The 13705-nt window shown below is 45.8% G+C and overlaps 1 protein-coding gene across 1 annotated transcript; it reads right to left on the bottom strand.

The window, feature by feature from the left end:
* Positions 1-12195: 12195 nt before the first annotated feature.
* Positions 12196-13473, bottom strand: FJX1 (four-jointed box kinase 1). The gene has a single exon (XM_062494195.1). It carries the CDS (start codon positions 13471-13473, stop codon positions 12196-12198), a length of 1278 nt encoding a protein of 425 aa, XP_062350179.1.
* Positions 13474-13705: the final 232 nt, after the last annotated feature.

Genomic DNA, 13705 nt, shown 5'->3' with positions numbered 1-13705 from the left:
CCTGAACAAAGGAAAATTAAAGACTTGGGGTTTTAGGGAAGGAGGGAAGGGAACAGGCTTTGCCTCCAGGTGCAAACCTGTCATATTGAATCCTTAATGCAATGAACTTAAGAAAAGTGTTGATAGAGCAAAACTTGAGACTCTGTGAGGAGAATATGAATGCCAGATTTATTTCAGCAGACAGTACTCACAGTCTAATGCAAACTAACAGTCATCAGCAGCTCTCGACTGACAAACATTCAAACAAGTTAGTCTCAACAAGTAATTATAGGAAAAAATCACCCAATAACTCACTCAAAAAAAGCCCTACCAAAAAACTCTAAAACACAAAACCCCCTCCAACCCCATAAACAAAAAAAAATCAAAATGAAACAACAACTACAACAACATAAAAACCTACCAAGCATTATCAAATATTTATATTTTGGATTAATAATATTTTAAACATGATTCTGATCTGACTTCTACTGGTAGAAAGCTAGAAAATCAGTTTTCAAGCTGCAGCGGTTTAAAACAAAAGAAGGTCCTTCCTGTGCTCCTAAACCCTGGAAATTTTTGCTAATACTAGGTGATACTTGTAATAAAATTGTGTCTGATGATCTACAGACATCTCACCTATGTTTAGTGATTTAAATTAATTCCTTTGTCTTAATAAAGGTGTTTTTTTTGTTTGTTTGATTTTTTTTGGTTTTGTTTTGTTGTTTTTTTCCCCCCAAACCCAGTTATTCTGAAGTTGGGAACAGTGATTAAGTTAGGTAGTCAACAACAGAAAATGGCCTGATTTTCTTCCACTTTCTCCCTAGGGTTTTACTTACACAGAGTATGAGTAAAATGCATAAAACTATACATTTCTTGTAAGGTTTAATTTTACAGTCATTATGATCCACGCAAAGTGCAAATTCCTACACCAACAGCAAGGCAGTGGTAAAACCATTTCCTAGTTGAATGTCTATTCACATCGATATGAAAAAAGGGCACTGAAATACCAAATCTGTTCAAGTCATTATCATGCCCCTTGTAAGTGAATATGCCTGTGCTCATATACAGTGTTGCAATAACTCCAATCACAATTTTTCAAATTTTGGCTTTAAAGGTCTGCTCTTCTAGGAACAGCTTGGAATCAGGTGTGCTGTGGGGCTGCGTGTGTCCCTGCTGAGGCAAAGGAGACCCATTTCATGGTCAGGCCAGTGGCAGGTAGGAGTGGTCACTGCCTGCTACAAGAAGCCCAGAGACAACCCCAGAGGGATGAGGGCACCACACTGGACTAACCACTGTGCAAGCTCCCACCTTTGCAAGCCTGGCATTCCTGGCTCAGCATCATGTAGAGAGGAAAAGCTTGACCTGAACGACTTTACCACACACACACCACACCACCAGTACAGAGCTTTTTCCTAGTATCCTATTAATACTATATCCAAAGATCCTCTATCAGATTGCTAGCAAAGGCAGGCACAAGGAGCACAGTGTTTGCAGAAAATGTATGCAGTTAATCCAGCACTGCTGGGTAAAACCTCATAGATTTTATAGCATACTTTAAGGCTGTGTATTAAGACATTTTTCTGGGGTCAGGATCCCAGAGGACAACAGATGTAGTTATGTGAGACATTGATGCCACATTCATGCTCATTAAGAACAGAAAGATCTGGTCTAAACAGGGGAAGGAAAATAATTAATCTGGATACTGAGGAGTACTTGAAGTTGTGTTATTCCACTGAATTCACATCACTAACCTTCAAGGCATGTGTCACACAAGGGCTCTGGGAGAAATATGAGAAAATGATGTCATAGTTTTCTTCTACTTGTAATTATGCAAGGATGAATCTTGTACCTACAATCCCTCTTCTTTACCCTGAAGTCCGTCTGGTGTTCTTGGGGAACAAGGGGATCTCTGCAATGTGGCTGCACTGCTCCGTCAAGGGCAGAGGTGCAGGGGAAGCCAAACAGTTGGAATGAGCTTTCTGCTGGCTCCTGGCATCAGTGCAGACAGCCTGAGCTGCCAGCTGCCAGCTCTGGGGAAGTGGGTCCCTGGAGGGACCATGAACAAGGACCCCTCCTGCCCATGGCAGATGGTGAAGGCTCTTGCCAGCCAGCAGCATTGAGAGCACCACTGGAGTGAGAGAGTGCTGCTGCCTGCACATCATGGCTGGGAGAAAAAACTCTCAAGTCTTGTGTTCAAGTCTTGGTCACATGGATGAAAGGTTTCCCTTTGCTCACTTCCAGTTTCAGTGCTGGAGCTCACCCATCATTGGCCTTGTTTTCCTGCTAAGTTGGGTACTCTGGCTCCACCAGTGCCATGCAACATCCTCTCACAGTTTCTTCATACCCATTTCTCTCTCTGTAACATCAGAGCAGTAATACACATGCTACAAGAGCACTGTGATGCCTAACTCATCTTCATAAAATGCTTTGAATCCATCACAAAATGCTCTGCAAAAGTTCAAAGCACATCATCAATATTACCACTGAATTTATTGTCCCTGAATGGTCCATGTCATTATCATTGATCATGAATATTATTCTTTATTATGCATCCATGCTATATCTTAGATTCTTGGCAGTCGTTCAGAGATGTTGGAAATGCTTTTCTTTTCTATTTTCTTTTTCCCAACAATTTCAGGAAGATGTATGCACATCTGAAATGTTAGAAGTCAAAATTCTGTAATTTCTAATGTACAAAAGACTCCATCTGGCACACCTATATTTTTCAGCTATTATGCAAAAGGAGAACTGAAATATTAACAAGCTTTGTGAGTAATTCATATCAGGCAGGATAATTTTTAAAGTTTTTCAGTGAGTATATTTTCCTTCTGAGGAAGAATTCTCTTGATGACTCTGAACATACTGATAGTTGCTGGAATTGAAAGAAATGGATGGGTATCATTAAAATGACAGCAGATTGAAAAATTGCAATGAGGAAAACACTTATTTGCATTTCAACATAAAAGAGCATGTCATGTGTTTCTTACCACCCTAGCTGGTGTTTCTGGGGCACCATGTGTGTGGGTAGGTCCTCCTAATGCAGAGTAGCAAAGAGGAGAGAGCATGACCCTGGGGCAGGCAGACTTATATAACATGTACCAGCATGTGTGAACATCAGAGACATCTGAGAACTTGAAGCAAAGTGTGTACATCAGCAAAAATTACCTGGATGGTAAAGAAAAAAGTTGGGCACTTTGAACAAAGTGAGAAGTCAATACGCTCTTTCCAGATAATATGGATTTAAGCATTTTCAATGCCATCAGAATAGATGAGTTGGCTGGAGCCTGTTCCTCTCTGCTGGTTGGACTCTGCTGAGGCTTTTGCAGAAGCAGCCATCCCACCTCTATGTTTTGGCAGTGCCCCCATTCCAGCCTTCCACTGGTAAGGACCACAAACTTCAGCTGATCTGCTCTCAGCTGCAGCCTTGACTTGCAAGATGTATCCCTTCTCCCTGATGGATCCTTCTTCTACTTTTGCTTCCCACCTCTGAGGCCAAACTATGTCTCAAGAGCAGCTTTAATTGCTGAAGTGCTGAAAATGATCCTTGCAGGGAAAAGCACCAAGTCTGGAGCAAGAAGATACCTTGCGTTAGCAAATTTACGGAAATAATTTTTTTGCCACTTGGTACCTGCTAGAGACCTTGTGTCAGGTTTCTCTCCTGTGTAGGAAAAGAGCTGTACCAGTTCCTGGCCCCCAGCACAGCTGGTGATGTAGCCAGCCAGAGCATAGAGCCATGACATGGTGCTGTGCCAGACAGGGTGACTACTCCTGGAGGAGCCCAGCTCCACCCTCTGCACCAGCTGCCACTCTGCTGACACAGGATTACACTGTGGTTAGCACAGACCTTGCAGCTTCATGGGCCACCTGTTTTGATCCTTCCTGAATTCACTTTGGCTTGCTCTGTGACTCAAACATCTATTTTCAACTGAAGAGGGTTGAGGTGAAGGAAGAGGAAGAGAGATGGTTGTTTGGGGCTCATCCTAAGGGTTTTCTTCTCCCAGTGCAAAACTTGAATTTACTAGTGTCACAATTCATATCAATTTCTGACACTGCACATGCATCAGTGATCTACATACTAACCCAAACTGTCCATACACTCACAAAGAATCAGTACATCACCCATGATGCAACCTAGCCTTAGATCCATACTTCAGTAAGTAGCCTACCTGTACTATGCCTCTTTGATCAGAGACAACCTTCCTGATATCACCAAAAGCACTGCTAAGACAGATTGCTGTGCTGTTTAATCGGAAATAGATGTTGTCACATGAAGCAGTTGTCTCCTCTGCCTTCAGCATAAAGAAGCTAAACCTGACAGTCTGAAAAAGGAAAAAAAACTGTAGCCTGTTTGTTAAGATTCACAAGAAGGAAAAAAACCTAAACATTTTCTTTTAAAAAATACATGATTAATTTTAACTATTTGTATGGGTATAGCTTCATTTCAAGGAATACTGATTGTAGTTTCTGCACTGCCCTGATTGTGTAGGAGAGGTTTAGGAAATGAAACTGCCTGGAGACTCATTATTGACAAAAACTGCTTCGTTTATTTACTTTGACTGGGAGAAGCAACATACAAATAAAACAACTATCTGTACTATTCACTGATAAGTGAATTACATTTCTAATTTAGTTTTAAGCACCTGAAGCACTAATAAACACCTAAGGAGGGGTACTTATTTATTTTTTTATTAAAGAAGAATGTCTGATTCCCTGGAGATATTCAAAAGCTGTCTGGACACAATCCTGATTAACATGCTCTAGGGAATCCTGCTTGAGTAGGTAGGTTGGACTAGATGACCTCCAGTGGTCCCTTCCTACATTATCCATTCTGTGATTCTGTGATTAAAGCAAAACAGAAGGCAACCCAGGAGCATCTGTTTAACAATATCAGCTCCAACCACTCATTTTCATTGTTTTCATAAGCAAGAAGATGATGCCACAATCTGAAATATTTCTTGCTAGAGGAGGTCTCAAAACCTCATGGCATCCTGACTCTCATAGCTGGCTCTGGTTAGCTGGGATCCCAGCAGTCTGCTGGGTTAGTCAGCAAAGAAAGGAGCAAGAGGCTCCACTGCCTGTTCCCCTTGTCATTTCTAAAAGCATAACTTAAATAACACTCACTGTGGATATATTCATTACCAGTTTTTGCATCCAAACTGCAGAGAAATTCATGTTCTTACGCCTGCAGGGCTGTAAATCAGAAAATACTTTAGTGTGTTATTTGCATTTAACAAATCACAGAGGGTTTAATTTTGATGTCTGGTGGCTATCAAACCAAGAATAACTCCACTGGGCAGTTGCCTTGTGGGGTAGCAGGTGTGAAAGGAAATAATACCATTAATATCCTTCAGATCCTTGCATCCAGGTTCATCCATAATCTGTGCCACCTTACTTTGAACTGCACTGTTAAAAAATAAAAAGTCACTCTTTGTCTGATGAGCAAATCTTGTATGTTAAAAAAAAACCCCAATAAAGTAAGCAATTACCTCCCCTTAGCTTGAACACAGTAAAGGACATTGAAAACTTTAGGGATGACAAAGGTGACCCAGCTAAACTAAAGCAAATTAACTAACTGCAGTCACCTAAACAAATAAATTCTGGGAGCAGACTTCTAGCTTGCCTACAAGAAATCATGTATGGCTAAAAAATATTCACAACAGCAGTCAGAAACCATTGTTTATTAATGCCCTTTACCCCCCAGAAGGACACAAAAAGGAAACTAGCAAAACAGGGACATTAAAAAATTATGACTTTTCTGACTGAAACATACATTATGCAGGAACACACCTCCCTTCTTTTGTGCTGGGGTTGGAGATATGGATAAAAATGTGTTTCGTCCTTACCTCATTACTGGGGGGCATTACTGCTTTGCTAACTCTTGAAGTAAATGCCTTTCTGGCTTCACTGCAATGCATTTTTTAAAAATGCCACCATGAGGGTAGAAGGCTTTTGGCAGAAGGGGGAGTTTTTTAGGGAGGGGTACGTGGTGGGAGGCAGGACGTGATAGACATCAACATTTAAATCAGTTCCTTTCTGCTTTCTTGGAGATATTATTGGGAACAAAGCCCTTCAGCTACATTTTAATAAAAACAGGAAAATCAACTCAGACCATACAGACCAACAGTAATTTTAACTCCTGCATGTACTTTTGGGGAGCATATGGAGCAGACAATGGCAGCAAAGAAACCATCCCAGCCTCACACCTGACACAAAACTACACTGATTCCAAACCTCTTAACCCTCACCATTAAACAGCTGCAGGTGTAAGATCTGAGGATGTCCAAAGGGTGACAGCATCCTCTAGTCCAAATAGTCCGGGGAAACCTTAACTGTTACATATTTGGATATTAAGTTATATAATGGATTCCACGGCATCAAACAGCGGTTTTAGTGAACTGCTCAAAACTCAGAATGGGGAAAGTACTTAATGATTTTTGGCAAATAATATTGAATTGGTTAAATAAAATGCTGAAGGCAATAAAAACCATTGAGGATACATAATGTTACACAGGCTGAAATCCACCAGCTAACAAAAACATTTAATGAGAGATTTTGAAATTAGCCTGTTCTTTCAAGATCTCTAGTTGCCAATGGTCTACACAGGGAAAAGGCATGTCCTCTATACCAGGAGCATCAAAAATCTCATGGTACACGTTTTTCTCCTTGTTCTGTGACAGACTGCCTCAAAAAGGCCCATTTCAGAGGCTGTTGCAAGAAACCTGCCACAGGAGGCAGAGAAAGTGGGGGGGACGCTATCTCTGCAGCCATCCAATTTCAGCAAATGATGTTGCTGCTTGGTCCCAGCATCTCGATGTAATTTACCTGCTTTAAAGTGCCTCAACATCTAATTTTTATGCCTTTGACTTCTATAAGTATAAAACACATTCTGCTGGATTGACACAAAAGACTGGCTTGACAATGTGTCATTTTAAAAAGCCCAGGAGACAGGCTGGTGACACCCTGGCAGTACAATTTAAATCTCCCTGTCTTAATTGTCCCTGTAACCAGCTTGCATAATGCTTGTATTCCACCTGAAAACCCCTTACCTGTGTATCCCTCCTTGGGATAGGAACTGGAAGGGTCCGGACCTTCAGGATGTCTGCTCAATTTTCCCTGCATCAGCAACCACTGCATTTTGCAGTCAGTCTTCCCTTGTAATTGTTTTCTTGCAGAAATAGAGCAAGTGCCACACACACAAACTCCTCAACACAAACACCACAGGATGTGGCTGAATAGCAGAATCGTGCAAAAACAGACACTCCATGTGCAAAAGACCCTCTTTGCTGTCCTATTATTGTTGTCCATCCTCCAATAATCCAGCCAGAGCTCTTTTCCTTGAGTACAGCACTGGTTTGCTTTCAGATGGGATCAGTCCCCTTCACCTGCACAGCTCCTTTCACACCTGCACACAGCAGCAGTCCCAGTTCATGCAGGCTTGCGTGCATCCTTCTTTCCCATAAACTTGTCCAGCACTGGAGCACACGAGGGTGCTAAGACATCACGGGTGTAACACCTTGTTCCTGCCCCATACCCAAAATACGCTCAGATTAAACAGCCCCTGAGTGTGGGACTGATAATATTTGTTAAAACACCAGTTGATTCACAATAAAATACATGAGTCACCCCATTGGGAATTAACTTCTGCTCAGATGAGCATGCATTGCCTCCGAAGGGAGAGCCATATTGGCACCCAAGCAAGTTAAAAGGTTTTCTAGGTCACTGAGAGTAACAGGAGCTCTGTGGGTGCCCAGCAGGCACTGCTTACTGTGTAGCCCACCCCCTTTTCCTGGGAGCTTTGCCACATTTAACCCAGGGAGCAGAGCTCTAAAGGAGTGATAAAATTTCATGCTGTAGTTGCAAAGTAGGAATAACATGCAAAATGGGATTAAGTTTTATAATCTCATATCTCACAGTCCTGGACCACCTAGTAATGTCAGTGAGATAATTCTAAGTTCATTAACATTAAAAAGGGCATCAAACTTCAAAGGGAAAGCAAAAAAAATACACTGGTGATGTCAAGAACACACTGTATGACCAGTGAGCCAATGCGTTGCCAACTATATTTTCACTTTCTTCCACTGGCCCCAAGCTATTTCCCCAGTCTTTGAATGGGCTGACACAGCCTCAGCAGGGCAGCGAAGCGTGGCACCAGAAGTCAACACAACTCCATCCCCAGGGCAGCTACTTTATGTGAGAGGCAAGGGTACTTTGCACCTGGGAAGAACTTCCCAAGCTGTGAAGGAAATTCTCAAAGGGAAATTCACACTGAAAATAAATCTGTACTGGAAATTACTTCAGATGCAAGCAAACAGAAGCAAAGGAGATTTGTACTGCAAACAACATTCTTGCTTTTTTTCCCAATTGGGAAACCCACTGAATTAATAGGCTTTGCTCTTTGGTGCACCATGGAGTTGAAGTAGCCACTGCAAGTACAATGTTGATATCCTTTAGCTCTCAGAAACTGTAAACTCGGTCGTCCCTTCACTGTGAATAGTGTTTGGAGATACTGTTCCAGTGACTACGAACTCAAGCTGGGAGTAGCAGCAACCACGTAACCCTATAAGCCTCCTCAGATTCCAGGGCAAGAAAAAAATCAGGAGAGTAATTCTGAATTTAACTGGGGAAACATACAGAAATACAGAACTGAGTGCAGTGCATTTAAATACATTCTCTCTAGATACTTTTTCCTGTTGTGCATTTTTTTCTGTTTGTTTTTTCTTGTTGTTTTTTTGTTTTGGGCTTTTTTCTGGGGGGGCTTTTGGTTTGGTTTGTTTTTTTTCACCTGAAGCTTATGCTATCAGTCAAGCACCTAGGTCTCCTACCTACTTTACTTAGTTAAGTACCCCCTGTCTCACATTTGGGACAGACACAGACCATATCTGAGCTGTGACTCCCACCCAGCCTCTTCAGATCTGTGCAAGAGGCCACATTTGACCAAGGCACCAGTGCAGCCCACCTTGTCAACACATGCTTTATGGAAAGCCTGTGAACAGCAGTGGGAAGTGTATCCTTAAGTGTTCTGTTGAGTGACATCTGAAGCCCAACAGCCCCATTCTAATAAAGGTTGTGCAGACAACTCCTTGAACCTCAGCTAAAGTGCTGCCGAGCTTGCTGGCAGTGCACAGCCAGAACCTGCCAATCCTGCTATTGACAACCTTTGACTAACAACTTTCAGGTCCTCAAGTCTTCCAGTTCTCAGTGGTCTTCCTTGCCTCTTTGATGACTCTTACTCAAAGGAAACTCTACTAGAAGTTAGATGAGAGCCACTGAAACTACACTACATCAAGTTTTACAGTTTCATCCTCTGGTTCTGTAGGACAGTCAAATGCAAGACAGCAGATATAGCTAAAATACCATCCAAAAACTCTATGAGACCACTAATTTACAAAGCACTGTTTGCCCTGAAAGAAATCACACAGAAAAGAGTAAGTTTGCCTTAATATAATGATAATTCAAACCTTTCACAGAAGATGATCTGCACCAGAAGAATAGAGTAACAAAGTGAAGTATCATCATCCATCTGTGCTAGTTTTGTCCATCCTTTTTGAATGAACACATTTCCCAGGGCACTACTTCCTTAGCACAACATCTCTAGTTTCACACCAACTCACAACTGCACCATTTTTGAACATGTAACATATATAACTTGAGGTAGTTACCAGTCACCAAATAGGAAGTCGTGTTTCTTCTTGAAAGAGGTAATTATCTAGGCTCTGGCGCTAAAGACATTGCAAATGAGATTTACTTCCCATTAGCCATCAAAGCCACAGTTGTGCCATAATTATAGAAGTACTTAAACAGAAATAAAACCTTAGATGCTTGTGGCACAGCAGTTTGCTCTTCACAGTGGTTTAAAATGTATGCCAGCAGTTTATTATTTTAATATATTTTCATGAGGTGAATGCGACAGAAACTGCTGCATTCAAGTTACAAAGCAATGCTAAAGAAGAATTAAGAATTACAGTTAAGTTGTGTATTATCATGTAAATGACAAGGGAATGTCACATGGGATTGTGTGCATTGTTCGTAGAGATAAATGCAGTGAACTATAAATACAAGTTCAATAGAGAGCCTTGACAGTTCAGCAGCTGAATGAAAGCTAGCCTTGCAGGCTGCAGGGACATTTTGAAATACACATACACAAAGATGCAATATCTAACATACCTAATTAATCAACCATTAATTATTTTTTTGTGAAACTGTTGTCTTATTAAAAAAACTACCCCCCCCCCCAAAACCCCCTACAACACTGTAATGGCCAACGAAAACTGTCTTTATGTGAAATTTAATCTAAATAATGAATATCAATAGACCAAAGACCTCCTGAAGATAGGCATGCACAGCCCTCCATGAGTTCAAGGGAGGGTTGGTGCTTGACACTGAAAACAGCACCTACATGCACAGCAGCCACTGGGGCATGCTGCTGCCTTCATCAAGAGTTACCTGTCCAGATGTAGAAGAGATTATGCTGCTGTGTTTGATTATAGCAGGATATATACTGGCATTTGGGGTCTAAAAAGGATTAGTTAATCCTTTGTCCTTATTCTGGCTGTTATTCTGAGCCATACAATGGCCTCTTCTATGAATATTGGTACATTTAAAAAAGCAAGCAAGAGATGCCAATCTTTTATTTTGTATGAAGAACATCTAGAACAGAACTTCTGTAGGGGAAAAAAAACCACAAATATTTCAGCATAATTCAAAAGCTTTCCTGTTCTTCAATTCTGCCTCTATGTCAGCATTGCAAAGATAACCAAAATGCGAAGAGAAGACAGCATGAACAGCTCTGAAAGCAACCGCTATCCCTGGAGAAGCCTCTGGAGCAGGGACAGCTGACATGACTCGTACCAGGTTGGTATGCAGTCCCAGCACCCGAAAAGGCTGACAGCAGCTACCCTACACCAGCTCTATCAGTTTGATGGAACTAACTGCTTCAGTTATCCCGGGGTTAGCCAAGGCAGTCCATTTCAGCCTTTGAAAACCAGATAAATGTCTATTCAGCTGAAGTACTTTAGCCACTCCAAGAGCTTTTCCCCTTTCAGGGATACCTAGGAATGAGAGTAGTGTTTTGAAAGCTTAACTCTACCTCTCCTTGCCTCAGAGGGAATGAATTCTGTTCAGTGGACTGACAAGCTGTGAAGTGGTGGCCTCCATCGCCCATCGGGAAAGACTGAGGAGATGCACGCTTCCCTGTCAAAGCTCAGGCAAACATCCAGGCCAGAGAAGCCAAAACATTAACACACTTTACTGAAATATCAGTTTCTTTAGTATGTTACAGAAAAGTTCATGAACATATGTAATGTACATAAAAGGCAGACTTTGTAAAATAAAAAGGTCTTCTATAAAAAAAATTAAAAAGTCAAAGTAAAGTGCATGAAACAGTTTTTCCTCCACTTTAACTAGTGTGTCAAAGTCTTAGCACATAGCAATGTTTTTTTTACATGGGAGATCTTGTGCCACCCATTAGCCAGTTACTTCACTGGTGGGATGAAATTATGATGGCGATGATTACAAACAAACCCTTAAGAATCAGAACAGTTTATCCCAATGAATCCACAAAAAAAACCCCAAAAACTAAGAACAAAGGCTATATGGGCTTTCTATACATTTTTCATCAACAAGACAACAATCAGTGGAAAGGTTCACTCTCGTTCAAGAAAATGTGTAGGAAACAAGTTTCATAAATAGGGCAGTTTTGATAGTTAGGGGCTCCCCTATTGTGCAATCAGTTCTTGGTGTATGAACATCAACATTCATACTTAAATATATCGTTGCAAAAGAAATAATATGTAAAAAAAAATTACGCCTGCCTTCGTTGGAAGGAAGAAGTTACTCGACCCCAGTCCAGACAAAAGACTGTTTTTCTATGGGGTCTCTTATGAGGGCGAATGCACAAAGAGTTAGGGAAAGCACTGAGAATGCTGAACCCTCTCATTTTTCCAACTCTGGGGGCAGAGCCCTGGAGTGGAACTGGGCCGTAGTTATATCGATTGCGCTCTTCATCTTCAGAGATCTTGACAAAGGAATTAATCGCTCCTCTCGACAGCCCCGGCAGGCAGGTAGCCCACTGTTTTCCCCGTCCCCGGCAGTGGCAGCGACCACCGGGCGCCGAGGTGGCAGGCGGGGTGAGCTCCGGCCCGCGGCAGCTGCGGGGGCAGGTCAGCCCCGCTGCCCGGGAGCGGAGGAGAGCCGGAGCGCTGCGGCCGCGCCGGAGACTCAGAGCACGGCGGCCTGTGCGCGGCAGTGCGCGATGTGGCGGTGCACGAAGTCCACGCGGGCCTGCAGGAGCTCGGCCTGGCGCTCGGAGAGGAAGCCGAGGCGCGCCCAGAGCGGCTCCCGCGCCCGGTAGCGGCGGCGCAGCTCGGCGGCAGCGCTGCGGCGGCGGTGCAGCTCGGCCACCCGGCGGGCCGTGCCCTCGCGGAACACGCACACGGAGCGGAGCAGCGGCTCGTTGTACGGGTCCCACATGGCGAGGAGACGGTAGCCGTGCACCAGCCCCGCCTCGTTGTCCATGAAGACGAGCCCGCCGTCGGGGCCGCGGAGCAGGTTGCTGGTGGCGCGGCGCATCACCCGCGGGTCCCACTGCAGGCTGAACAGGTTGCTGACCAGGCGGTCGAAGTTGGCCGTCAGGTAGTCGAAGAGGATCAGGTCGCTCCACTGCACCAGCTCCACCAGCTCCGACGGCGGCAGCCCGACCAGCTCTCCCGCCGACAGCGGTTGCAGCCGCCGGCCGGCGCTCGGCTCGGCGCCCCAGGGCGCGGGAGCCACCACGGCGGTGAGATTGTCCACCCAGCGGGTCAGGCTGACCACGGCGCCCTCGGCCCAGTGCGACCCGCGCAGCTCCTCGCGCACCGGCTCCCACTGCCGCCCGCGGGCTTCCACCAGGGCGAGGGCCATGGGCGGCAGCCGCTCCTGCATGCCCAGCACCCCGGCCAGGTGATACGAGAGCGCCTCGCCCTGGATCTGCTCCGGGTTGATGCCGTAGCGGACGCAGGCGCGGCTCCCGTCCGACAGCCTCGCCAGCCGGTTGGAGCTGCGCCCGCAGCCGCCCCGCTCCAGCGAGGCCACGCGGGCTGCGCGGGCGGCCGACAGCCACGCCGCCGCCTCCTCCGCCGCGAAGCCCGGCGGCACCTGCTCCTCCAGCTCACGGCTCCAGAAGATGCCCCGCTCCACCGGAGAGGCGGTGTCGGCCGGCGGCGGCGAGTCGGTCACAGCGAGCCGCTCCTCGCCGTCCCGCTCCCCCCGGCCCGTCGCCGGCACCGCCAGCAGCGTCCGAAAAGTTTTCTGCCCGCCGCCGCCGGACTCGCCCCGCGCTGCCGGGGAGCGTCCCCAACCCCATCGCCCCGGGGGCTGCCCGGCGGGCGGGCGCGGCTCCGGCAGCGCCGCCGCCTCTCGCCGCAGCAGCACCGTCCACAGCCCCGGCAGGGCGCCCAGCAGCAGCAGCAGCCCCAGCACTGGCAGGGGGCCCGGCGCGGCCCGCCTCGCCCGCTTCATCCTCACGCCGCTTCACGCCGCTACCGCGGGACGCGGCGGCGGTGCAGCCCCGCCGCTCGGCCGCTCGGCGCGGCGCTGGCGCATGGCCGCGGGCCGGATCTGCCGCTCGGAGAGCGGCGGCGGGAGCAGGCGAGCCCCGGCGGCTGTCCCACGCCGTATGCGCCCAGCTCAGCCGGCGGCCGGGAGACACGGGCACCGCACCACGTGGGGGAGCCGGGGGGGCGCGCCCGAC

The sequence above is a fragment of the Cinclus cinclus genome, chromosome 6 (assembly GCF_963662255.1).
Source record: "Cinclus cinclus chromosome 6, bCinCin1.1, whole genome shotgun sequence".
NCBI lineage: Eukaryota > Metazoa > Chordata > Aves > Passeriformes > Cinclidae > Cinclus > Cinclus cinclus.
Note: the sequence above shows the minus strand (reverse complement) of the source record. Positions and strands in the feature narration are given on the sequence as shown.